The sequence below is a fragment of the Astyanax mexicanus genome, chromosome 8, assembly GCF_023375975.1.
Source record: "Astyanax mexicanus isolate ESR-SI-001 chromosome 8, AstMex3_surface, whole genome shotgun sequence".
Taxonomy (NCBI): Eukaryota; Metazoa; Chordata; class Actinopteri; order Characiformes; family Acestrorhamphidae; genus Astyanax; species Astyanax mexicanus.
In genome coordinates this window covers 4495001-4520904 of record NC_064415.1, presented here as the reverse complement: position 1 = coordinate 4520904, position 25904 = coordinate 4495001, and the positions used below count along the sequence as shown (strand labels likewise).

The following is a 25904-nucleotide window of genomic DNA, read 5'->3' as shown; positions in this document are numbered from 1 at the left end:
GGATGCCCCAACATCCTACTGATCGGAGGAAAAGCAGGGGAAAGCGCAGCAACACTGATACATCAGCTCACAGACACAGCCTTGTGCTGATCCACATCACCCTAGGAGTGATGAGGGTGAAAGAGAGAGCGCCATCTACTGTACCCAGCCAGAGAGAGCAAGGCTAACTGTGCTCTTTCAGGGCTCTGGTGAGCTGCATGACTAAGATTTAAACCAGCGATCTCCTGATCATAGTGGCCTTAGTCCGATTAGACCACTTGGAGCTCCCTGATTTGTTTAATTTTGTTTTAAAGTGCGGTTTTACTTAATTCGTCTCTCTTTTTTGAATTAATATTTTTTATTTGACAGTAATCATATGTCCATAAACATACCAGTTCCTCAGACACCTCCACCTCCATCTCATCTCCACTGTCTCCATCCAGTCCTGTGATCCAGCGCTCTGGAGGGTAGGCCTGCAGGGTGTGCTGCAGTAACGCAGACAGTTTCCCCCACAGCTCCACCCTCTGATTACTCTGCAGCTCCTGCACCACCTCCGCCAGGTCCAGCGGCTCCGACCCATCTTTCTGAAGAGCCATTAATAAGAGCACAATAAATGAAAGCATATTAAAATTGCATCAAAACTGTTCCAAAACATTTAGCACATTTACATCTTCAATAAAAATATGACCACGCTAATTAATTATTACATTACTCAGATGGCAGATGAAACTGAGTTCGCAGATTCGACTAAAATAGAACTGAAATCACAGATATTACTTAAACGAAAACACCATCAATGCCTAAACTTTGCACAAGACTGAAGGCCCTATTTTAGTGATCTATAGGTGAGCAGTCAACTGTGCACTTTACAGCTTGACTTAAGGCCTGTCAGTGTGTCTTCGCTATCGTAACCACAGGAAAAGTACACCTTGCACGGCTTAACCCGCACAAGGCATGAACTAATTCCCTTAATTAATCCCTTTAAGAGGACTGCCGATTGCTACCTGGACACTGTCCAACAATAATAAATCACACTCATTTACAATAGCAATATGACATTTGTATTCTGTTTATTGATGTTGTAAAAGTTTATGTACTCTTGTGTGTTCATTTGTTAGTAACAAGCGGGGGTGCACTCGCATTTACAATTCACTGCACAGATAGCAATGAACGTCTGTCTAGGTTGTATTCAATCAGCTGAGCATCTGTGTATTGCCAGAAATTCACCTTTACTTTATCCTTAAAACACTGTATGCATCTCTGGGACACGTACACGTAATACTACAGGAGCTTTAATGGTGCCCCATGCTAAGCGCATAGGCATTAACATGGCATTGGTACTCCTTTGCAGACACATTTCATATGGGCAAAAGTATTGGGACACCTTTACATTACACCTACAGGGACTTTAACGACATCCCATTCTTTATATACTCTACACCTACACCAAAGGGACTGAAAAAAATATTGAGTCTCAATACTTTTATCCATATAGTGTATATTTTGCAAGTAAAGACTACCTAGCTGAACTAATTTTCAGGTAACAAATTTTTCTTTAGTGGCCTCATGTCCCTTATTTAAATAAAAGCACTAAAAAAATAATTCAATACAAATGTATATCTCAAGACAAAATGCTCCACAAACTGTTATATGACTTTTTATACACATTTTTAGCTTAAGTATTGGTGGTTCATCAGATGCGAGTACATACGTGTAGCTTAATGAAGTTGAGAAAGTCCTGAACTTTGTCCGGATGAACAGAATCCAGGAACTCCTTTCTCTTCGACATCTTCTCAGATTAAACCTGAACGATTCCTGAAAAAAAACAAGATCAAAGAGAACAAGGTTAGATCTGCTCCTTTACAATTTCTTTACCAAACCTCATCATGTGACTTCCCAGGATGCACCAGTTCAGTGTGCAACATGGATCCAGCTCAGAGAATAACTCAAACACTAAGAAAACTCAGCAACATAAACGGCTGTTACCAAAGATAAATGTTGCATCTGCCATTAATCAATTCATAACGCAGCACATTTATGATAATATAATAAATAATCTGACTGTGTCAATAAAAATACGTGTGTTCAAAGTAGAGGTGCTCCATATCGTATTGTACTCAATGAGTGATGTTCTTGAAAACTAGTCAAGCTTTCTACTATGTATGTGTTTTGTTATTTAAGGATCTTGGTCAGTTGCTATTAATGAAATGAACAAATGTTTATAGATTGTTTCTACTGAATGTATGAGACAGTAACATTTATACTAAAGTTATTTAATTTTGTTGCAGTAGTAAATTCTTAAAATTATTTATTTTTTTCATATTGCCAAGAATATTATCGCAAATATACACTGAAATATTGTGATTGTTTTTTGCCATTTCGCCCACATCTAGTTTAGAGCATAATGTTTCATAATAATAATAATAAGAAGAAGAATCCTATCACCCACAGGTATCCAAAAAATATATTACATTACATTTCGCAGACGCCAAAAGCAACTTACAATAGTGAAGGACAAAAGTAATAAAAGTTTAAGGTAAAACATCTTTAAATAGGGCCTAAAGAAGGTTAAAGGGAAATAACGGGATAGAGGAGTGGAGAAGGGGAAGCAGGAGAGATCGAGAGAGTGTCATATTCTGATTATTACAGAACATAGAAATAACTCTCTCTTCTGTACTTAAGTACTAAAATGATGTATCTGTATCTACTGGATCTTTCAGAATCACTGAAGCTTTTTTCCCCATTGATTTTGATAAAATGATGGAATGATGGATGGATGGATGGAAATCATAATTCACATAATTCAGCCTCTTTCAAAATAGCACACTTACTTAACAGACTTAGTTACTGACTGATTCACTGACTCACTTACTGACTCAGTTACAGATTTACTTAGCTAGTTCAATTCTTAATTATAGATTTACTTAGATAATTAAAGACATCCTCACTCTCACTGATTCAGGTACATACTTAGCTAGTTACAGACTTACATACTCACTGATTATCAGAGGTGGAAAGTAATGAATTACATTTACTCACATTACTGTAATTGAGTAATTTGTAATTTTTTAAAGTAGTTTTTAAAATAGGTAAATTTACTTTTACTCAAGTACATTTTGACACAATTTACTTCACTATATTGGAAAACTCCTCGTTACTGAGTAGAAAATAAAATGCTGGGAAAAAAACAATTGTCTGAATTAAAATTTAAAAAACGAGGCAATAACGTCCTCAGGCAATGCAAAATGTGCCCCGTCCGACAGAGCTATCAGCTTTCAAAACTTCCACATCAAACCTGTGAAAGCATGTGGTTTTTATCATTAAACAATCTGCTTGAATGTTAAAAAAAAACATGTAAATAGCAGTTAAAGCACAGGAATGGCAAGTTAAAAAATAAGAATGAACTGTAAAACTATAAAAATACGATTTATATTCACCTATATGACCATAATTTCTAACAGTAAAGAAAATAAATGGATGATAGAAACCTATACCACTTGTTCTTGAAAATGTTTTATGGGGTGGTCTGAACAAATAATTACTGCCTGAAAGGTCCAAATTATTTTGAGGAATAATAGTTCATTTAAAACAATTTGATTTATGATTTGTTGTACTTTTTTACATCAAATAATTAAAAGTAGCTATGTAACTTTTACTCAAAGTACATTTTAAATTGAGTAAGTTACTTTTTACTTTTACTCCAGTAGATTTTTACTTTTACTTGAGTAGAATTTTAGATGGGTACTTTTACTTTTACTTGAGTAGAATTTTAGCAAAGTAAAGGTACTTTTACTTAATTATAATTTTTCAGTTACTTTTTCCACCACCGATAATTATATATTTAGCTACAGACTGACTTACTGACAGAGTTACAGATTTAACTAGTAACAGACTTACTTAACTTAACTTACTGACTGACTTAACGTTACAGACTCACTGACTTACTTAGCTAGTTATAGACTTACTTTTCCTACTCACTGACTTACAGACTCACTGACTGACTTACTTAGCTAGTTACACTCACTTACTTACTGCCTCACAGACGCACAAATGTACTGACTCACACAGTTACTGACAGGCTGTTTAAGCGGGGTCATATTGAACACTTTCCTGTGAACAGTAACAGTAACGTTACAGTAGTTAAACTAGCCTGACCGTTCAGGGTTCAGCGCAGCCCGATAATAACAGAGAGGAAAAACCCGAGATAAACCGGATTAAACAGCGCTGTACGGTGTAAACTGTGTGCTCAGCGCTGCCGGTGAGGGATTATTATCTGAATTTAATTATAATTCGGGTTATTAAAGTTATTTAGAGCATTTTTAGAGCAGTTTCTGTTAGTAAACACTGTAAACACTCACTCAGCCGCTCTCCTCCCGCGCGCTTCCCGCCCAAACGCCTTCAAAATGCGTCATGACGTCAAAGCGACGTGAGTTTACAATAACAGCGGAGAGCGCCGCCCTGCTGGCCGGAGAGGAGACCGTTAAATTATAATGACACAATATAATATAATATAATATAATATAATATAATATAATATAATATAATATAATATAATATAATATAATATAATATAATATAATATAATTCAGCATGAATAACTGTGAATTAAGAGAAGTAATGTTTAACTGTCTAAAATAAGTATTAGTCTTTTTTAAATATGTAATTGTCGTTAATTTAATACTTAATTAAAAAAAACATAATTTGCCATACATTTATTATATATAAAGTAGCTATATATTTTGCTCAGTGCACAGTTAGATATTTACTATTTATATTTAACATATTTTTTAAGCATACCTGTGTTATGTGAGTTTTATTTTGTCATATCACTCTATGATAAATCACGCATATCACGCCCTATGATAAACCGTGGTATATCCCATATCCACTGTTATTTCATACTTTTCATTTCACACCAAATTTTCTTTTTTAACATGATCCCTACTCTTTTATTCTTCTTTACCCCTTCTTTAAAGGTTGCAGATTAATTCCTGGAGTTGGGTGTTAAGAAATTCCCACAGGACAAATCTGAACTTTGGGTTTACAGTGTATATTAATAGTATATTAATGTAGGATAAAAATACTATATAAAAATTGGATTGTATGATATATTTGCAGCTGAGTACGTTACAACTGCACGTAGAATAGCTGCAATTATAAGCGATGTCCACAAGAGGTCGCCAAAACCCCGCTGATTTTAACATAAACAGAAATTGATCGTGGCGCTCCTGAGTGAGCCCATAATGAATGGGTTCCTTATGAGCAAAAAATAGAGTTTATGTATGTTTAATCATTTCTATTATGAAAAAATATAATTTTCTCAATGATATGTAATGATATGCAAAATGTTTCAGCATAGCAGACATCATTTAAAGCTTTTAAACTCCAGTTATAAACATTTTTAACGAGCCCTGGCTGTAACCCCAGCATCAGTAGCAGTCATGCTAGCGTCTTTACTACCTAAAACTCATTTACTGAAGGAAAACTCAATTATATAGGTATATTTTCTTTGCTGTTTTAGCAAAATACTTAACTGTACTTTCCAAAATGAAATGTATATCCTATCAAAGGGGTTATTTACTATAATTCATTTGTATATTTAGCCGTTTAGCTCCATTCACTTCCATTCATTTAGGACTCCCTCGCGGGCTCCGTCTAGCGGCTGTATCAAATAGTAAATTAAACAGATAAAAAGAAAGCATTAAAAGGAATATTAATATTCTGTAAAGTATTAATTAAAAATACTGAAGGAAGACGACCTGATACAGCAAGAAACCAGTACATTCTTAAAATAAAATAATTAAAATATTCTAAATTATATTAATGATGAAATAAAAAAAATAATGTTATTCCTATTATTATAAAAACATTGTTGATTATTGCTAAAAAGGTAAATAGTAATTATTATAATTAATAATAAATAATAGCACAGCGGATGTGGAAAAGAAATAGCAAATGCAGAGCAGCAGCCATTCCAAAATATATATATAAATATATATTTATTTAATTAATAAATACCTCCCGAGTAAACTCAAAGTAAAACAGAGTTTATAAATATATTTCATAATTTTTATACAGAAAAATAAAATCTAATTTTCTCAACGCAGAATTATATAAATGTTTTAGTATGACAGACATACTTTTTAAAGCTTTTAAACTCTGGTTATACACCTTTTAAACGAGCTCTGACTGTAACACCAGCATCAGTAGCAGTAATGCTAGCAGCTACTGCTTAAAAAAATCTTTTAAATATTTAATTTTCTCTTAATAATAAAATAAAAATGTTATGTTATTTCTAGTATTTTAAAAAACACTGTTGATTATTGATAAACAGGTAAATAGTAAGTATTATAATTAATAAAAGCACAGTGAATGTGAAAAAGAAAGAAGAAATTCAGAAAATGAAACATTTTTAATCAATAAAAATCTTTTTTAAAATCTTACATGACTTACATACAGGTTTCGCAGGCTTTAAATTAACAGTGCTTTACTGTACAGTCTGTACAGCGTTCTGTCTGATTTCTGTACAGAGATTTTTAATATAATAATAATAATAATATACAGTAATGTACAGCAGATACAAATACAAGCATTTCAAAATAAAAGTCACGGCCACAGCAGACTCACAGAAATACTCAATAATGTACAGAGTTCACAGCCTGGACTCTCTTTGGCAAAGAGTTTACTCACACTGGCCACTTTATCGGAAACACCCCTCTTGTAGCTCCACCCTGCTGAGGTTCTCATTTACATATCTCATATAAATATACAAGGTAGGTGTTTTTAATAAAGTGGCCAGTGTGTGGATGTACAAAAGTAGGTGTTTCCAATAAAGTGGCCACTGAGTGGATGTACAAAATTGAGGTTTCCAATAAAGTGGCCACTGAGTGGATGCACAAGGTAGGTGTTTCCAATACAGTGGCCAGTGTGTGGATGTTTAAGGTAGGTGTTTCTAATAAAGTGGTCAGTGTGTGGGTGTACAAAATTGGTATTTCCAATAAAGTGGCCAATGAGTGAGTAGATATACAAGGTAGGTGTTTCCAATAAAGTGGCCACTGAGCGGAAGAACAAATTTGAGGTTTCCAATAAACTGGCCAGTGAGTGGATGTACAAGGGTAAGTGTCTCTAATAAAGTGGCCAGCGAGTGGAACTACATGTCACGTGTTTCCAATAAAGTGGCCAGTGTGTTTATGTACAAAATTGGGGTTTCCATTAAAGTGGCCAGTGAGTGGAAGCACAAAACTGAGGTTTCCAATAAACTGGCCAGTGAGTGGATGTTTAAGGTAGGTGTTTCTAATAAAGTGGCCTGTGGGTGGATGTTTAAGGTAGATGTTTCCAATTAATTGGCCAGTGTGTGCATGTACAAAATTGGTGTTTCCAAGTGGCCACTGAGTGGATGCACAAGGTAGGTGTTTCTAATAAATCGGCCTGGGAGTGGATGTACAAGGTAGGTGTTTCCAATAAAGTGGCCACTGAGTGGATGCACAAGGTAGGTGTTTCTAATAAATCGGCCTGGGAGTGGATGTACAAGGTAGGTGTTTCCAATAAAGTGGCCACTGAGTGGATGTACAAGGGTAAGTGTTTCTAATAAAGTGGCCAGTATGTGGATGTTTAAGGTAGGTGTTTCCAATAAAGTGGCCACTGAGTGGATGCACAAGGTAGGTGTTTCTAATAAATCGGCCTGGGAGTGGATGTACAAAGTAGGTGTTTCCAATAAAGTGGCCACTGAGTGGATGTACAAGGGTAAGTGTTTCTAAAAAGTGGCCAGTGAGTGGAACTACATGTCACGTGTTTCCAATAAAGTGGCCAGTATGTGGATGTTTAAGGTAGGTGTTTGCAATAAAGTGGCCACTGAGTGGATGCACAAGGTAGGTGTTTCTAATAAATTGGCCTGGGAGTGGATGTACATGGTAGGTGTTTCCAATAAAGTGGCCAGTGAGCGAATGTTTTTTGGGATAGAAGTTTCCAATAAAATGCCCAGTGTGTGGATGCACAAGGTAGGTGTTTCCAATAAAGTGTCCAGTCACTCTACAGCTTTCTCATAAAAAATGCTACATCGTTTTTTTTACAGCAGTTAATCAAATAAATAATAAATGATTAAAGCTGTAAATCTGCTTGTGATGAACACAGAGCAGTACAAACCCCTGCAATTCTCAAAATCTGAGAGGATTCCCCAAAACAGTGCATAAATACCTGTACAGAGCTCACCTTGAAGGCTAAGAAATGAAGGCACAGGGCCGATACAGCAAGAGATGAGCTCGTCGGGATTCTGTGATCCACTGATTCTATCTCTCGCGGTTGTTGTTTGATCGTTTGAGGAGGTTTTTGATGAGTGTAAACACATGTGCATTCTACAGCTCTGGATTATTAAAATTAAGAGATCACTTCAGTTTCTGAATCAGTTTCTCTGATTTTGCTATTTATAGGTTTATGTTTGAGTAAAATGAACATTGTTGTTTTATTCTACAAACTACAGACAACATTTCTCCCAAATTCCAAATAAAAATAGTCATTTAGAGCATTTATTTGCAGAAAATGAAAAATGGCTGAAAAAACAAAAAAAGATGCAGAGCTTTCAGACCTCAAATAATGCAAAGAAAACAAGTTCATATACATAAAGTTTTAAGAGTTCAGAAATCAATATTTGGCGGAATAACCCTGGTTTTTAATCACAGTTTTAATGCATCTTGGCATCATGTTCTCCTCCTCCACCAGTCTTACACACTGCTTTTGGATAACTTTATGCTGCTTTACTCCTGGTGCAAAAATTCAAACAGTTCAGCTTGGTGGTTTGATGGCTTGTGATCATCCATCTTCCTCTTGATTATATTCCAGAGGTTTTTAATTTGGTAAAATCAAAGAAACTCATCATTTTTAAGTGATCTCTTATTTTTTTCCAGAGCTGTATGAAAATCAAAAGTCATTACATTTGATGGAAGAATGAGACTGAAAAAAAAACACGTACACCCTTTAAAGAGGTTAATCAAAGGTTCTACAACAAAGATGATGGTTTTATTGTATATGTTTATTATTAACATTCTGTACTGATACTGTAGAAATCACTGGAATATAAAACATGGACTGAAGCTTATAAAAGGAAGATCTCTGGTCCAGTTTAAAGTGAATGGATTTCGGGGGGCTCTGAGTGGTCCAGCGCTCTAAAGCGCTTCCACTATGATCAGGAGATCACTGTTTCAAATACTGTTCATGCAGCTTGCCATCAGCTGCCGGAGCCCTGAGAGAGCACAGTTGTCCTTGCTCTCTCTGGGTGGGTACAGTACAGTAGATGGTGCTCTTTCTTCTCATCACTCCTAGGGTGATGTGGATCAGCACAAGGCTGCGTCTGTGAGCTGATGTATCAGAACTGAGTCGCTGCGCTTTCCTCCGAGCGTTAGCGCTGTGATGCTACTCAGCAATGCTAAAGCATCACTAGTGATAGGGGGTTGTGTCCTGATGAGTGGGTTGGGTAATTGTCTGTGTAAACTAGGGAGAAAATGGGGAAAAAAATAAAATACACATGTGTGTGAATTTGTTTCTCACCAAGCTATTCCTTCAGCAGTCAGCCTCTCAAGCTGTGTGTGTGTGTGTGTGTGTGTGTTTAGCATAATGTAGTGTGTGAATCCCAGCAGAAGCAGCCTGGTTTCATTAACCGAGGAATGACCCGCTTCTGTAGAACCGCTCCTCTCTGGTCCACACTTCAGTCTTCAGCTCTGCTTTTCCACTGAACGTCCAATTAAACCACCATCAGCTCCTCCTTCAGCCCGCCCCCTGAGACCCCCCCGCACTCAGAACATACCTAACACACAGAGAGAGAGAGAATTATATTAGATATTAGATATAATAATCCTTATTATTATTATAAGAGCTGGTTAGTGTCTACAGTCTAATGAAGGTCTGAGTCTCCTACCATTGCGTCCATCCTCTAGTAATGTCCTCACCTGCCAAGCCCACAAGAACCTACAGGATAGAAGAAGAGACTATATTAGACTGCATTAGACAGACTGCTCCTATAAATGCTGGATTTGTGATGAATCTGTGACCAGGCAGGTCAAAAAAGTGCTGTAATCTGGTGGAGATGTTCCTGGGAAAGCCAAACCCTTGCTGTGTGTGGGTGAGCATTATTCTGCTGAAAAAATCCAGCAAATGCAGGACAGGAGCTCTTACCCAGATAACAGAGAATGTTATAAGAAGGTTAAGCAACGTTCTGAAAAGATTTCAGGAAGGTTAAACTGTAACATTACAACATTATTTATCAGGAATGTTCTGATAAGTGGCGTTGCTTGGCCTGGGCTTCCAGGGCTAAAGCCCTGAATGATTATCCAGTAGCCCCGAGTTGCTTCACTCAGCTCAGCTGTCCTTTTATTAAAGAAACAGGCCACTGACCACTGTGTGAATTAGGTAATCTTTTAACGCCAGGTCAAGAATGAATTTGGTGCCGGGTCAAGGATGAATTTATGCCTTTCAGGAGAAACAGCCAATCAGTGTGCTAGTGGGTAAGCCCCCCCTCGCTGTGGAGGAGTGGGCATGCCATACAAAAGCCATAAAAAGCTGAAAAGTCATCTTTTTTGTGCATTATTGAGTTGAACATTATAAACTGAACACGTTTTTTAATCAGATTTCATCAGTGATTTAAAATATGTTTCTAAAATAGCAATTTTTTACAGAATTTTGACGTCTCTCCATTCAAACAGATGGAAAGCTGGTCTTACATGACTGGAAATAGGTCAAGAATCTACGCATTCTGTTTTTTGAGTTTTGTCAGCGGGTTGCAGCTAGCTGACGTTAAAACAAACAAGGATGTACAGTGATTTTTCGAAAAGAAAGGTAACAGTTGCTATGTAAACTGTGCACCCTTAGTTCAATTTTAAATCCATTTAAAATCTAAATATATAACTACATATTATAGTGTTAAACATTATATATCAGGATACTTATTGTAAAATATATATATATAATTACATACCCAATCAACGCCCTTGGTTCTGAAAATGTTGGATCACAATGTTTTTAAAATGTTTCTCATATAACATTCCCAGCACAATTAATATTGATGTTTATGGAAAATATGTTAAAGGTTACGTTCCCAAAACTAAAAATGAAAACAGTGACACAAATGACATTTTTGCAACGTTACCAGAATATTGTTTTAAAAGCGTTTTCTGAAAACTTTACAGATCGAGCGTTCCAAGAATGTTAACTCAAGAAACATTAAAAAAATGTTGAGGTTTAGTTTAGTTTAGATTATGCAAAATGTATACACACTTAAAAAGAAATATTCAAAAGAAAGAAACACATCAATAAGTCTTGCATTTAAACAAGTCAATACAGACTGAAAAGGTATAGGCTTACCTTTTTTTTACACACCCTATTTACCCAACTGATATACATTAAACTACTAACCATAACTAAACTTGTCAACTGGGCATAATGATAACTCAAACCAGACGGCTTTCTAATCCCTAAAAACCTGGATTCTTTGCTGGAAATGGTCACAGATGGCCAATTTGTCTAATTTCTCTTAATTTGTTCATCCTACGTCTCTCAGTCCAAAGATACGCTATCAGTCCACAGTCTCTCACCAGGAGGTACACTACCCTATAGTAACCGCCAAGAGTAATTTTATAGGACAGCAGGGGGATGACAGTGATGAAAATTATAAATAATACTAGAGGCAGTGAGATAGAGATGGGTTAAGGGAGAAAGACAGAAAGAGAGAGAGAGAAAAGAAATATGTGAGAGTGTATGTGTGTGTGTATAAGTGTGTGTGTGTATAAGTGTGTGTGTGTGTACCTTGCCCAGCAGTCCTTTATTTTTTGACAGGAGTCCACCTCCATTCTTCACAGCTACATCCAGAGATCTCCTGTTCAGCTCAACAGCAGATACTATAAACTCAAACCTGCACACACACACACACACACACTTTGACATAATGTTGACTACTAACACTGTGCAAGCTGTGGGAGCTGCAGATATATTGTCCCCGAAATTATAGCAATACACAATATTATTGTCATTTTAAGACCATTAAATTCCACCTACATAATGATAATATAATAGCATAAAAAGCAACTATATCCAATTAAGAATCATAGTTTGGTAGATATGTACACTTTTCTTCACCTACTGCACTCCATGCTGTGTGTACGGAGTCGCAGTTATTGAAGCATTTTATATATACAGCTCTAGAAAAAAATAAGAGACCTTAAAAATGATGAGTTTCTTTGATTTTACCAAATTGAAAACCTCTGAAAAAATAATCAAGAGGAAGATGGATGATCACAAGCCATCAAATCACCAAACTGAACTGCTTGAATTTTTGCACCAGGAGTAAAGCAGCATAAAGTTATCCAAAAGCAGTGTGTAAGACTGGTGGAGGAGAACATGATGCCAAGATGCATGAAAAACACAGTGATTAAAAACCAGCAGGGTTATTCCACCAAATATTGATTTCTGAACTCTTAAAACTTTATGAATATGAACTTGTTTTCTTTGCATTATTTGAGGTCTGAAAGCTCTTCATCTTTTTTGTTATTTCAGTCATTTCTCATTTTCTGTAAATAAATGCTCTAAATGAGAATATTTTTATTTGTAATTTGGGAGAAATGTTGTCTGTAGTTTATAGAATAAAACAACAATGTTCATTTTACTCAAACATAAACCTATAAATAGCAAAATCAGAGAAACTGATTCAGGAACTGAAGTGCTCTCTTCATTTTTTCCAGAGCTGTGTATATATATATATTGTTGTAATGTACTGGTGTGACTGGGTTCTTACGACTGGTCGTAGATGGGGTTTTGGTTTTTCCTGATGGTGCTGGTTTTCCTGCGGCCGCCCCGGCTCTTGTCTGGTAGCAGGTAGAGGCGGATGTAGGGGTCCGCTCCGTCTTTCCCCATAGCTATCAGATTACTACACACACACACACACAATTACATTTCTACACTGCACTTACAAAACACAGTTCAGCACAGATCTGCACAGCCTTCCTCATGATTAAAGATAACAGATTTCAGCAGCAGCAGATTAATTGATATAAGTTACTCCCAAAGTGAAGGGATGTAACTCTGGAGTCCAGTGATAGAGTTCATGGTCAAAGTAAGCATTAATTAGGCTCTGACAGATACGCCAAACACTAATGAAGCACTGAGAATCTGGGCGGATGAAGGCCCCGGACAGGTCGACATTTTTAATGTGTTTTAGAAAAATAATAAGGGCTAGTTTGTACTTGATAATGAAAATATGTGTTTAATCGCACCAGTGTTTTGGAAATAGCTATGGTCAGACTGACCTGAGCTGAAAATAAGGTTAAATAAGCTGTTGGAATGCTGGGTTAGCATAGCTAGCTATTACATAATCCGTGTTCACAGCAGTAGCTACTTGCAATGTCTCACACTCCTTCCACCAACCAGCCTTTGCCCACCACTTCCTCTTCAGTGACAATTCAACGCTCCGCCTCCCCTGAGTACTGACACCTGGATCTCGTTCCCTGCTCGTTAGCTCTGCCTATATAAACCTCACTCCTGTTCAGCTCCCTGCGCAGCATTGCACTTTCCATGTGCCTTTGCTTTGCTCTGCCAAAACTCTTGAAAATTCTAGCTCTGTTAAGCCCTGTTGTGTTTTTGTCCAGTTTGTAGTTTGGTAGTCTGTTTTCTTGTTACTGCTAGCTTCCAAGCTTTCTTTAGTTTAGGTCAGGGAGGTATTTTAGAAATAGAATGAAAGTTGGGCCGCTGTTAAGCAGGTTTTTCTAATGTGAGATTCAAAGTTTGAAAGCTAGGTGTCAGAAACGGGCCAAAGAGTCTAAAAGCAGAGAGAGTGAAGTTGAAGCGCAGAAAATCGGGCCAAAGAGTCTAAAAGCGGAGAGAGTGGTCAGTTGTAGCGCAGAAAAACAGGCCAAAGAGTCTAAAAGTGGAGAGGCTGCGCAGTTTTAGCGCAGAAAAACGGGCCAGAGTCAAAAAGCGGAGAGAGTGCGCAGTTGTAGCGCAGAAAAACAGGCCAAAGAGTCTAAAAGCGGAGAGGCTGCGCAGTTTTAGCGCAGAAAAACAGGCCAAAGAGTCTAAAAGCGGAGAGAGTGCGCAGTTGTAGTGCTGGAAAAACGGGCCAAAAAGTCTAAAAGCGGAGAGGGTGCGCATTTCTAGCACAGAAAAACGGGGCAAAAGAGTCAAAAAGTGGATAGGGTGCTCTCCTGATTAAAACCCGCTAAATTGTGTTCCAGTTTCATCTGTGCTCATTGTTCACACTACTAAAGACAGCATTTACTTTAAATACGATACGACCAGAACCCATCTAATATGAATTGACCATTTATTCTACACAATGGCAGAAGAAACAAACTCTTTAAATGGGACGTGGCAGAATAGGACGGATAGTGTCAGACTATGGTTAGAGGTGAATTAAGGTTTTTGAACAATAAGAATAATTAAGAATATTGCAATGTTATGTAAGTAAGTAGTGGTGTTAGTAGATTAAAAAAGATTCAGGTTAATCACAAAAATATTATTATATGTGATTAATCACAAATAATTGCAGATGTTCTCAAGATATAGGGATTTAATAATGGATATTTTAGTGAAAATAAAATAACAATGGTAGATTGTTCTTAAGTCTTAAGCGTTTAATTATGAATACTTAAATTTAAATAAAAGCATAATAGTAAACTGGCAAAATTTTTTTTATTTGTGTGTGTGTGTGTGTGTGTGTGTTCTTACCGACAGGCGTGGACCACCACAATGAGTTTGTTCCTGTGAGAACTGTGTCTGATGGTGAGCTGCACCTCACCCAGAGGATACTGAACCTGAGATGAGCCACTGCTCACACAGAGAGAGAGAGAGAGAGAGAGAGAGAGAGAGAGAGAGAGAGAGAGAGATACAGAGAGAGAGAGAGAGAGAGAGAGAATTATATCTATGTAAAAACTTTCTGTCATCTTTGTTGAACTTTTAAAAACTTGACCAACAGCACTATTACTATAGATGCAGTTGATTGCTTTGGATTATTAGGTAATTGCCTGGTGATTGCTGTTACCATGGTGATATGAGATGGTCACTAAGGTATCATAGATGGTTGCTATAGGGATGTTAGGCAGTTGATATGGTGTTGTTATCTTTTGAAGTTTCTGTGGAATAGCTTAATAATTGCTGGTATGACAGGTATTAGTGTATCCCAAATGAAAGGTAGTTTCTTAGGTGGTTGCTACGGTGTTGTTGGGCAATTGCTTTGAAGTGGCATACTGGCTGCTATACAGAGTTATAGACATCTGCTAAATACTGGTCTTTTCCAGCTCTCTCTACAGCTGGAAAGGTTCATTAAGAATTGGCTAAGCTGTACTTAAGCGGTACCTAGTAAAGCATTGGCAGTGTGATGGTTCTGTTGCTGTCTGGCTGGAACGCTAATGGTTTCTGAGAGCTTAGAGAATCAAGATGCCCAAATCACCACCTACGTCCACAGAAAACACCACGGCCGGATCAATAACATCATCAAGAACCTGCTGAACCACACCTACAGTGCATGCAAAGCAACCCTGAACAGCCCTTCAGACAGAACTGCTCAACAGGAACAGCAAACAGCTTCCAGAGCACAGAAAAAACTCAAGGTCCATCATCTTTTAAAGCAGCAGATGATCTGATGAGTTGAGTTGAATGCAATCAAATCCGCACAGCAGTGCCCCATAATAATAATAAAAAAATACTTACCACACTAATAATTTGTGCAGTTATTCGAGCATTAAATTCAATGCTGAATGAGGTGCTATGTAGTTACTATGGTATCCTAGGTGGTTACTGTGGTATCTTCACTGTTTATTATTGTGTTGCTATAAGGTCAGAAGATAGGTGCTATCGTGTTGCTAAGTGGTTGCATTTTTATCTCAGTTGGTTGCTATTGCGCTGCTGAGAGGTTGCTAGATGAGTGCTATAGCGTTGCTAGGTGGTTGCTATGGTATCCCAGGTGGTCACTGTGGTATCTTAACTGGTTACTACTATGTTGCTGAGATGTTGCTAGATGGGTGCTATAGTGTTGCTAGGTGCTTTATATCCCAGGTAGCCACTGTAGTATCTTAACTGGCTACTACTGTGTTGCTGAGAGGTTGCTAGATGGGTGCTATAGTGTTGCTAGGTGGTTAATATGGTATCCCAGGTGGTCACTGTGGTATGTTAACAGGTTACTATTGTGTTCCTAAGAGGCTGCTAGATGGGTGCTATAGTGTTGCTAGGTGGTTGATATTGTATCCCAGGTGGTCACTGTGGTATGTTAACTGGTTACTACTGTGTTGCTGAGAGGTTGTTATATGGGTGCTATAGTGTTGCTAGGAGGTTGCTATGGTATCCCAGGTGGTCACTGTGGTATCTTAACTGGTTACTACTGTGTTGCTGAGAGGTTGTTATATGGGTGCTATAGTGTTGCTAGGAGGTTGCTATGGTATCCCAGGTGGTCACTGTGGTATCTTAACTGGTTACTACTGTGTTGCTGAGAGGTTGTTATATGGGTGCTATAGTGTTGCTAGGAGGTTGCTATGGTATCCCAGGTGGTCACTGTGGTATCTTAACTGGTTACTACTGTGTTGCTGAGAGGTTGTTATATGGGTGCTATAGTGTTGCTAGGAGGTTGCTATGGTATCCCAGGTGGTCACTGTGGTATCTTAACTGGTTACTACTGTGTTGCTGAGAGGTTGTTATATGGGTGCTATAGTGTTGCTAGGTGGTTAATATGGTATCCCAGGTGGTCACTGTGGTATGTTAACAGGTTACTATTGTGTTCCTAAGAGGCTGCTAGATGGGTGCTATAGTGTTGCTAGGTGGTTGATATTGTATCCCAGGTGGTCACTGTGGTATGTTAACTGGTTACTACTGTGTTGCTGAGAGGTTGTTATATGGGTGCTATAGCATTGCTAGGTGGTTGCTATGGTATCCCAGGTAGTCACTGTGGTATCTTAACTGGTTACTACTGTGTTGCTGAGAGGTTACTAGATGGGTGCTATAGTGTTGCTAGTTGGTTGATATGGTATCCCAGGTGGTCACTGTGGTATCTTAACTGGTTACTACTGTGTTGCTAAGAGGTTGCTAGATGGGTGCTATAGCGTTGCTAGGTGGTTGCTATGGTATCCCAGGTGGTCACTGTGGTATCTTAACTGGTTACTACTGTGTTGCTGAGAGGTTGCTAGATGGGTGCTATAGCATTGCTAGGTGGTTGCTATGGTATCCCAGGTGGTCACTGTGGTATCTTAACTGGTTACTACTGTGTAGCTGAGAGGTTGCTAGATGGGTGCTATTATGTTGCTAGGTGGTTGATATGGTATCCCAGGTGGACACTGTGGTATCTTAACTGGTTACTACTGTGTTGCTGAAAGGTTGCTATATGGGTGCTATAGTGTTGTTAGGTGGTTGATATGGTATCCCAGGTGGTCACGGTGGTATTTTCACTGGTTATTACTGTGTTGCTAAGAGGTCTCAAGATAGGTGCTATAGTGTTGCTAGGAGGTTGCTATGGTATCCCAGGTGGTCACTGTGGTATGTTAACTGGTTACTACTGTGTTGCTGAGAGGTTGTTATATGGGTGCTATAGTGTTGCTAGGAGGTTGCTATGGTATCCCAGGTGGTCACTGTGGTATCTTAACTGGTTACTACTGTGTTGCTGAGAGGTTGTTATATGGGTGCTATAGTGTTGCTAGGAGGTTGCTATGGTATCCCAGGTGGTCACTGTGGTATCGTAACTGGTTACTTTTGTGTTGCTAAGAGGTTGATAGATGGGTGCTATAGCATTGCTAGGTGGTTGCTATGGTATCCCAGGTAGTCACTGTGGTATCTTAACTGGTTACTACTGTGTTGCTGAGAGGTTACTAGATGGGTGCTATAGTGTTGCTAGTTGGTTGATATGGTATCCCAGGTGGTCACTGTGGTATCTTAACTGGTTACTACTGTGTTGCTAAGAGGTTGCTAGATGGGTGCTATAGCGTTGCTAGGTGGTTGCTATGGTATCCCAGGTGGTCACTGTGGTATCTTAACTGGTTACTACTGTGTAGCTGAGAGGTTGCTAGATGGGTGCTATTATGTTGCTAGGTGGTTGATATGGTATGTGGTCACTGTGGTATCTTAACTGGTTACTATTCTGTTGCTGAGAGGTTGCTATATGGGTGCTATATTGTTGCTAGGTGGTTGATATGGTATCCCAGGTGGACACTGTGGTATCTTAACTGGTTACTACTGTGTTGCTGAAAGGTTGCTATATGGGTGCTATAGTGTTGTTAGGTGGTTGATATGGTATCCCAGGTGGTCACGGTGGTATTTTCACTGGTTATTACTGTGTTGCTAAGAGGTCTCAAGATAGGTGCTATAGTGTTGCTAGGAGGTTGCTATGGTATCCCAGGTGGTCACTGTGGTATGTTAACTGGTTACTACTGTGTTGCTGAGAGGTTGTTATATGGGTGCTATAGTGTTGCTAGGAGGTTAATATGGTATCCCAGGTGGTCACTGTGGTATGTTAACAGGTTACTATTGTGTTCCTAAGAGGCTGCTAGATGGGTGCTATAGTGTTGCTAGGTGGTTGATATTGTATCCCAGGTGGTCACTGTGGTATGTTAACTGGTTACTACTGTGTTGCTGAGAGGTTGTTATATGGGTGCTATAGTGTTGTTAGGTGGTTGCTATGGTATTCCAGGTGGTCACCGTGGTATCTTAACTGGTTACTATAGTGTTGCTAGGTGGTTGATATGGTATGCCAGGTGGTCCCTGTGGTATCTTCACTGGTTATTACTGTGTTGCTAAGAGGTCTCAAGATAGGTGCTATCGTGTTGCTAGGTGGTTGCTATGGTATCTCAGTTCCTTCCTATTGTATTGCTAAGAGGTTGCTAGATGGGTGCTATTGTGTCAGTAGGTGATTGCTATGGTATCTCAGTTCCTTCCTATTGTATTGCTAAGAGGTTGCTAGATGGGTGCTATTGTGTTGGTAAGTGGTTGCTATGGTATCGCAGATAGTTGCTTTGTTATTTCAGTTGGTTGCTATTGTTCTGCTGAGAGGTTGCTAGATGAATGCTATAGTGTTGGTAGGTGGTTGCTATGATGTTGGTAAATGGTTGCTAAGCACAATATATCAAACTCACCACATTTAGACCACATTTAATTCAGTGTTTCTTTTTATTTTAACACTTTACTAATCTCTAAGGTGAAAGCAGAGTAAAAATATTGTATTTCATGTTTTTTGCCATGTCCTGTTCTGAGTCTGTTCACATGGACAATTCCAGCCAGATGCCGCTGGTCACGATCACTGCCCCCCACTGCACTACACCGTCCACTGTGGGTGGTAAATTTAGCCTTCTATGATGTATTACCGGTATGATAAATTCCCGTTTATGATATATTTATATATACTCACTTCTGCAGCTGGGTGAGTCGATGCTGCAGCTCCAGCGTGGCGGACGGTAGCGACGTGTCGGAGGCCAGGCTGTGGGTGGAGTCTCGGTGGTTCTGCTGCTGCCGCGTCAGGCCTCCCAGAGCCGAGCCGGAGCTGCTGCGGCCGGCCTCGGCCAGGCGCACAGGAGACCCCGCCGAGCCCCTCTGCCCCTGGGGGGCGGCGCAGGGCGTGGTGGGGGACGGGGAGCAGGGGGAGGGGGCAGTTCGTACTGAGTGGGAGTGGTTGGTGCAGTTGCTGGTGGAGGAGGTCGATGCGGTGGGCTGAGGTTGGGGGGTCGGTGAGGAGACGCACTGGCTGGTGCGGCGGATTTGGACGGAGGACGGCAGGCCGGACGTCGTCTCCTTTTCGAGGTAAAGAATCTGCAATAGCACACAGAGGATGTGAAAAAAGCATGCTTTTTACAAGCTATTATCATAACATTTTCCCTTTGATAAAATAATATTTTTTCAAAGTGTCGTGATTTTGTAAAATAAAAAAAGTTTACTTTTTAAAAAATTAGGAATGTCTTGCAGTTTTTTTGTAAGTATATCTTTGTCAAATACAGTTTATAACTGCAAATAAATGCAAATAAACTGCAAATAAAAGTAAAAAAGGTGGATGATGTGGTGTCCTAGGAAGTTGACATGATGTACCAGGTGTTTGAAATAGTGCCTCAAGTGGATAATTTGTAGCACCAGGTAGATGATATAGAGCCTCAGATGGTAAATACGGTGTCCCAGGTGATTGATATGGTGTCCAAGGTGGTCGACATGGTATCCCAGGTAATTGATATGGGATCCGAGGTGGTTGATGTGGTGTTTGAGGTGATTAATATGATGCCTCAGGTGGATGATATGGTGCCCCAGGTAGATGATATAGTGCCTCAGGTGGTTAATATGGTGTCCTAGGTGGTTGATGTGGGGTCACAGGTGATTAATATGGTGTCCTAGGTGGTTGATATGGGGTCACAGGTGATTAATATGCTGTCCGAGGTAGCTGATGTGGTGTCCCAGGTGATTGATGTTGTGTCCCAGGCAGTTGATACGGTGTCTCAGGTGGTAGATATGTCCCAGTTAGATGATATAGTGCCACTGAAGTTTGTTGTGGTGTTCCAGGTGGATGATATTTTGCCTCTGGTAGATGATATAGTGCCTGGTGAATAATATATTGTTCCAGGTGGTTGCTATGGTGTCCCAGGTGGATGATATAGTGCCTCCGATAGTTGCTATGGTGTCCCAGGTGGTTGCTATGGTGTCCCAGGTGGTTGATATAGGGTCTCAGATAGTTGCTATGGTGTCCTAGGTGGTTGCTATGGTGTCCCAGGTGGTTGATAGAGGGCCTCAGATAGTTGCTATGGTGTCCCAGGTGGTTGCTATGGTGTCCCAGGTGGTTGATATAGGGTCTCAGATAGTTGCTATGGTGTCCCAGGTGGTTGATAAAGGGTCTCAGATAGTTGCTATGGTGTCCTAGGTGGTTGCTATGGTGTCCCAGGTGGTTGATAGAGGGCCTCAGATAGTTGCTATGGTGTCCCAGGTGGTTGCTATGGTGTCCCAGGTGGATGATATAGTGCCTCCGATAGTTGCTATGGTGTCCCAGGTGGTTGCTATTGTGTCCCAGGTGGTTGATAGAGGGCCTCAGATAGTTGCTATGGTGTCCCAGGTGGTTGCTATGGTGTCCCAGGTGGATGATATAGTGCCTCCGATAGTTGCTATGGTGTCCCAGGTGGTTGCTATGGTGTCCTAGGTGGTTGCTGTGGTGTCCCAGGTGGTTGATATAGGGTCTCAGATAGTTGCTATGGTGTCCTAGGTGGTTGCTGTGGTGTCCCAGGTGGTTGATATAGGGTCTCAGATAGTTGCTATGGTGTCCTAGGTGGTTCATATAGTGTGATTGTGTTGTGGGGGATTTTACGTTTTTTAAATAATCTGCTTGTAAATAAACCATGAAATAAGGTAAATATACAGTTAATCAACATTTGGAAAATGTACATATTGTTATTTTAACAGATTATTGTGTATTTGCAATATGTTTGACCTAAATCTATATAATAAATCTCTGTTTTATTACAGAATAAAATCTATGTATATGTGGGTGCTGGGAAATAAACTCTTTACAGTGTTTTTACAGTCAGCAGTTTGTTACCGGGACTAAGGCAGACCTGAGGCAGATTTAATCAGGATTCTGATCTTATTGCTTGGTTTCATGCAGTATTGAGTTTTGTCAGTTTTCAGTCACTCTCTCACATTCACACACACACACACACAAACACACACTGACCCTGAGTGCCATCTTGAGTTTGAGGGTGCTGCTGGGGCCGGAGTTGCTGAGGGGGAATTGCTGAGTCAGCGTCAGGTCCTTCTCCACCAGGAGATCCACCAGCGGCACCCGAGCACCACCCAGCGAACACTTGTGCTTAGCATCCCTCACCTGAAGCAGATTAAACAGGAATGACATTATGAAGCACCATAGTGGTATACCAGGTGGTTCATATGGGGTTGATACTGTATGTGGATGCTGTTGTGTTGCCAGATTATTGCTACAGTATTGAAAAGTGGTTGCTAGAGGAGTGATATAGTGTAGCTATAGTGCTACAGTTGCGATAGTTTTGCTAAGTGGATGCTATGGAGTTACCTAGTGGTTCCTAAGATGTTGCTTGACAGTTGTTCCAGGTTGTTTCAGTTGGTTAGTGCTCAGTGGTTAGAGCTCAGTGGTAAAAGCACTGGGTTACTGAGGACAGTGTTCTGTATTTCCACACATATTGTGTGTGTGTGTGTGTGTGTGTGTGTGAGTGTGTGTGTGAGTGTGTGTGTGTGTGTTTGCTACTATGGTGTTGCAAGGCGGTTGCTATGGAGTTGCATAATGGTTCTTACAGTGTATGTGATTTAACTGCACAAATGAGTTAAAGGCCAACTGTGTCCAACCCAAGCATGTCTTGCCAAGGGTGTTGCTGTGTAGTTGGTTGATATGGTACCACATATTGTTGCCAGCATGCTGCTACATGGCTTCTATAGTGTTGCTATTTTGTTGCTATAAAAATGCATGCCAAGAGCCTACTATGATGTGCCTGGGTTGTTGGTATGGATATTGTATCCCATGTGGTTGCTATGGTGTTCCTATGTTGTTATTATGATGTTGTTACCCGGGTATCTACTACAGTGTGCTTAATTGTTGTTTCCCAGATGGCTGTTATGTTATTGCTAGATTGTTGCTATTAAGTTGTATCCCATTTGGCTGCTATGGTGTTACTAGGTTGTTATTCTAAAGGTTGCAAATCAGATGGCTGCTGTGGTGTTGCTAGGTTGTTTCTATGGAGTTTGTTACCCAGGTGGCTACTACAATGTGCCTAGGTTGTTGCTATGGAGGTTGTATCCCAGGTGTATGCTATGGTGTTCCTGTGTTGTTATTATGGATGTTGTTACCCAGGTGGCTACTACATTGTGCCTAGGTTGTTGCTATGGAGATTGTATCCCAGGTGGATGCTATGGTGTTCCTGTGTTGTTATTATGGATGCTGGTACCCAGGTAGCTACTACAGTGTGTCTAGGTTGTTGCTATGGAGATTGTATCCCAGGTGGATGCTATGGTGTTCCTGTGTTGTTATTATGGATGTTGTTACCCATGTAGCTACTACAGTGTGCCTAGGTTGTTGCTATGGAGATTGTATCCCAGGTGGATGCTCTGGTGTTCCTGTGTTGTTATTATGGATGTTGTTACCCAGGTAGCTACTACAGTGTGCCTAGGTTGTTGCCATAGAGGTTGTTTCCCAGGTGGCTGCTGTGGTATTGCTAGGTTGTTGCTATTGGGATTGTATCCCATGTGGTTGCTATAGTATTACTAGGTTATTATAAAATGTTATTACAAAAGTTGCATACCAGATGGCTGCTATGGTGTTGCTAGGTTTTTGCTATAGAGATTGTATCCCAGGATGCTACTACGGTGTGCCTATGTTGTTGCCATAGAGGTTGCATACCAGATGGCTGATATGGTATTACTAGATTGTTATTATAAAGGTTTCATACCAGATGGCTGCTATGGTGTTGCTAGGTTGTTACTATGGAGGTTGTTACTCAGATGGCTACTACAGTGTGCCTAGGTTGCTGCTATGGAGGTTGTTTCCCAGGTGCCTGCTATGGTGTTGCTAGGAAGTTGCTATAGAGTTGCTTAATGGTTGCTGAGGTGTTGTAGGTGTTTTAATGGCAGTTGCTACAGTGTCTCAGGTGGTTCATATGGAGTAATAGATGGATTCTAGCCTGTTGCAACATGCATGGTTGCTGTAGTACAATGTGCAACCAAAACTAAATATATCAATTCAGCAACATATTATTTTATAATTTGTTACTTTATCTACTTTAATAATCTTTTCGAAGTCTGGAAGATGGTCTCTTATGAACATCCCTCACTAATGCTCTTGCAGAACGCAGAAAAATATGGTGTGTGTGTGTGTCTGTGTGCTTGTTTTGCTTCCTATGTGAGGACCAGATTTCCTCACTAGCATAGTGAGGTCCTTATTTTTAAATTTGTGAGGACATTTAGGGGTCCTCAAAACTTTGAAGGCTTTTTTTTTTTTTTTTTTTTTTTACAAAAATTGGTACTTTAGAAAGACAGAAAATCTAACAGAGTTGATTTATTTATCTTTTGGTAACTGAGGTTCAGTTCAGACTTATGATTATGCAAAGATGTAGTATGTATTAGCTACAGTTATTATTATGTGAATGGAAGGTCCTCACAAGTATAGTAAAATAGTGTGTGTGTGTTTGTGTGCATTTAATGACCTACCTCCACCTGCAGTTCCTGAGTACGGGGGTTATTAACCAGAAATGTGAAGGCCTCCTCCCACAGCGGCTCACACGTCTTATAGCGAACCTGAAACCACAGCAGCACCAATCAGAGCTCCCCTCCGGACCAATCAGTTCTGCTCTACAGATCAATAGCGAGATCTGGTTTTACAGCAGGTTTTCCTGCGTTAATGAGCCGCAGTGTATCAGGGTGTAAACAGGACAGTGTGGGATTAAATAAAGAATAAGACTTTTCAGAATATTTCCTGCATTAATGAATGTACCCTTCTTCAGAACTGAGGATCATCTTCACCTCTCCACTCGTTTGATCACCAGCCTTCTTTTGATCTTGTTACCACCTGCTGCTCATTAGTCCACTCTCACACTCACAGATACATTTCTGAATCATTACGAGGGGCAGAAACCCTCACTGCTTACCGTAAAGAGAGAAATCTGAACTACAACGGTGCATTTCCAGGGACTTGGGTGAAACTATACAGCAGGGGTCGGCAATTAGGTTTGGCCGCAGGCTAATAAGTCACTACGAGGCGGGTTACACAAAAAAAATATGCACAAAATTTACTTTAAAAAAGTTTCGCAACTTTCTGCATTTGCTTTTTTTTTAAGTAAATTTAATTTCAGATAAATTTAAGTAACTTCAACTCGGTTTCAAGACTTAAATGTTACACAGAGTAAATAAGTGAACTGAACTTCAGTCAATTATTTCTTTTAGTAAATTTTACTTCATTTATTTTTACTGAATCAATCCTTTCTTTTAGTAAACTTTACTTCATTTATTTTACTGAATCAATCCTTTCTTTTAGTAAACTTTACTTTATTAATTTTTACTGAATCAATCCTTTCTTTTAGTAAACTTTACTTCATTTATTTTTGCTGAATCAATCCTTTCTTTTAGTAAATTTTACTTCATTTCTGCATACAGTATTACCTAATTACAATTACTTCATTTATACAATATTACTCAAATAATTTATGATACGTAATATATTATAATTCCTGAAATTTAAATATTTTTAGTTAAAATACCTATTAACTCAACACATGGACGGCATGTAATACATTATTTTTAGTATACTAAAACATCGTTGAGATTATGTAAATATTTGAATGTGTGTTTTAACTAAAATTGTATATAATAATATTGTACAGATTAAGTAATTGTAATTAGGTAATATTGTATAAATGAAGTAATTGTAATTAGGTGGTATTGTTTGCAGAAATTAAGTAAAGTTTATTAAAGAAAGGATTGACTGAAGTTCAGTTCACTTATTTACTCTATGTAACATTTAAGTCTTGAAACCGAGTTGAAGTTACTTAAATTTATCTGAAATTAAATTGACTTAAAAAAAAGCAAATGCAGAAAGTTGCAAAAAATGTTGAAAGTAAATTTTACTCATCTTTTTTTTCAGTGTACAAAAAAATTATGTTTTGTAAAATGAAGTGTAATAGGATTTAGTGCTACAGACAAGTAGCTCTCAAACCAAGAGGGTTGTTGAACCCAATTGCAGAACAGTTGATCTCAAAGCAGGTAAACCCAAGAAGAAAGAAAAAAATAAATAAACACAGTGCTCCTCACACGGGATTCAACCCCTGTTGTCAGGGTCGTGCTCCAATACACTATCGTCGGCCCAGCTAGTGAATTGGGACACGGCTGGGAAAAATCGCCCTTATAAGGAGATAGGGAGCCCAAGAATGGGTGAAAAAAATGATAATGTGACAGAAAGACAGGGGAGGAATGTAAACAAAAGCTCAATAGAG

At 39.1% G+C, this 25904-nt stretch overlaps 2 protein-coding genes and 2 long non-coding RNA genes across 9 annotated transcripts in view; 1 reads left to right on the top strand and 3 right to left on the bottom strand.

Moving 5' to 3' along the window:
• The window catches only part of ncapg2 (non-SMC condensin II complex, subunit G2), a 47607-nt gene extending 43222 nt beyond the window's left edge, over positions 1-4385 (bottom strand). The window contains exons 1-3 of the mRNA XM_049481942.1: positions 4338-4385; positions 1691-1794; positions 372-563 (exon numbers count right to left, since the gene is read on the bottom strand). Of these exons, the coding sequence (XP_049337899.1) occupies positions 372-563; positions 1691-1768 (270 nt within the window). The 5' untranslated portion in view covers positions 1769-1794; positions 4338-4385. The remainder of the gene's footprint in view (positions 1-371; positions 564-1690; positions 1795-4337) is intronic.
• A 1987-nt stretch (positions 4386-6372) lies between these two features.
• The window catches only part of LOC125803769 (uncharacterized), a 152393-nt gene continuing 132861 nt past the window's right edge, over positions 6373-25904 (bottom strand). For both annotated transcript variants that reach the window (XR_007440156.1, XR_007440157.1), the window contains exon 2: positions 6373-8560. This is a non-coding gene — a long non-coding RNA (uncharacterized LOC125803769). The remainder of the gene's footprint in view (positions 8561-25904) is intronic.
• The window catches only part of esyt2b (extended synaptotagmin-like protein 2b), a 95495-nt gene continuing 75963 nt past the window's right edge, over positions 6373-25904 (bottom strand). For all 3 annotated transcript variants that reach the window (XM_049481946.1, XM_049481947.1, XM_049481948.1), the window contains 8 exons: positions 24127-24213; positions 21629-21778; positions 19337-19734; positions 14683-14781; positions 12755-12886; positions 11770-11875; positions 9887-9936; positions 6373-9775 (listed from right to left, as the gene is read on the bottom strand). In XM_049481946.1, coding sequence (XP_049337903.1) covers positions 9736-9775; positions 9887-9936; positions 11770-11875; positions 12755-12886; positions 14683-14781; positions 19337-19734; positions 21629-21778; positions 24127-24213 — 1062 coding nt within the window. In that variant the 3' untranslated portion in view covers positions 6373-9735. The remainder of the gene's footprint in view (positions 9776-9886; positions 9937-11769; positions 11876-12754; positions 12887-14682; positions 14782-19336; positions 19735-21628; positions 21779-24126; positions 24214-25904) is intronic.
• LOC125803768 (uncharacterized) lies at positions 16158-18568 on the top strand. Of its 3 annotated transcripts, none has more exons than XR_007440153.1 (3): positions 16158-16202; positions 16688-16784; positions 18429-18568. It is a non-coding gene; the product is annotated as an uncharacterized LOC125803768 (long non-coding RNA). The 3 variants fall into 3 exon arrangements; XR_007440155.1 differs by lacking the exon at positions 18429-18568 and adding an exon at positions 17831-17896 and having other exon boundaries at positions 16688-16763; XR_007440154.1 differs by lacking the exon at positions 18429-18568 and adding an exon at positions 16958-17351 and having other exon boundaries at positions 16688-16763.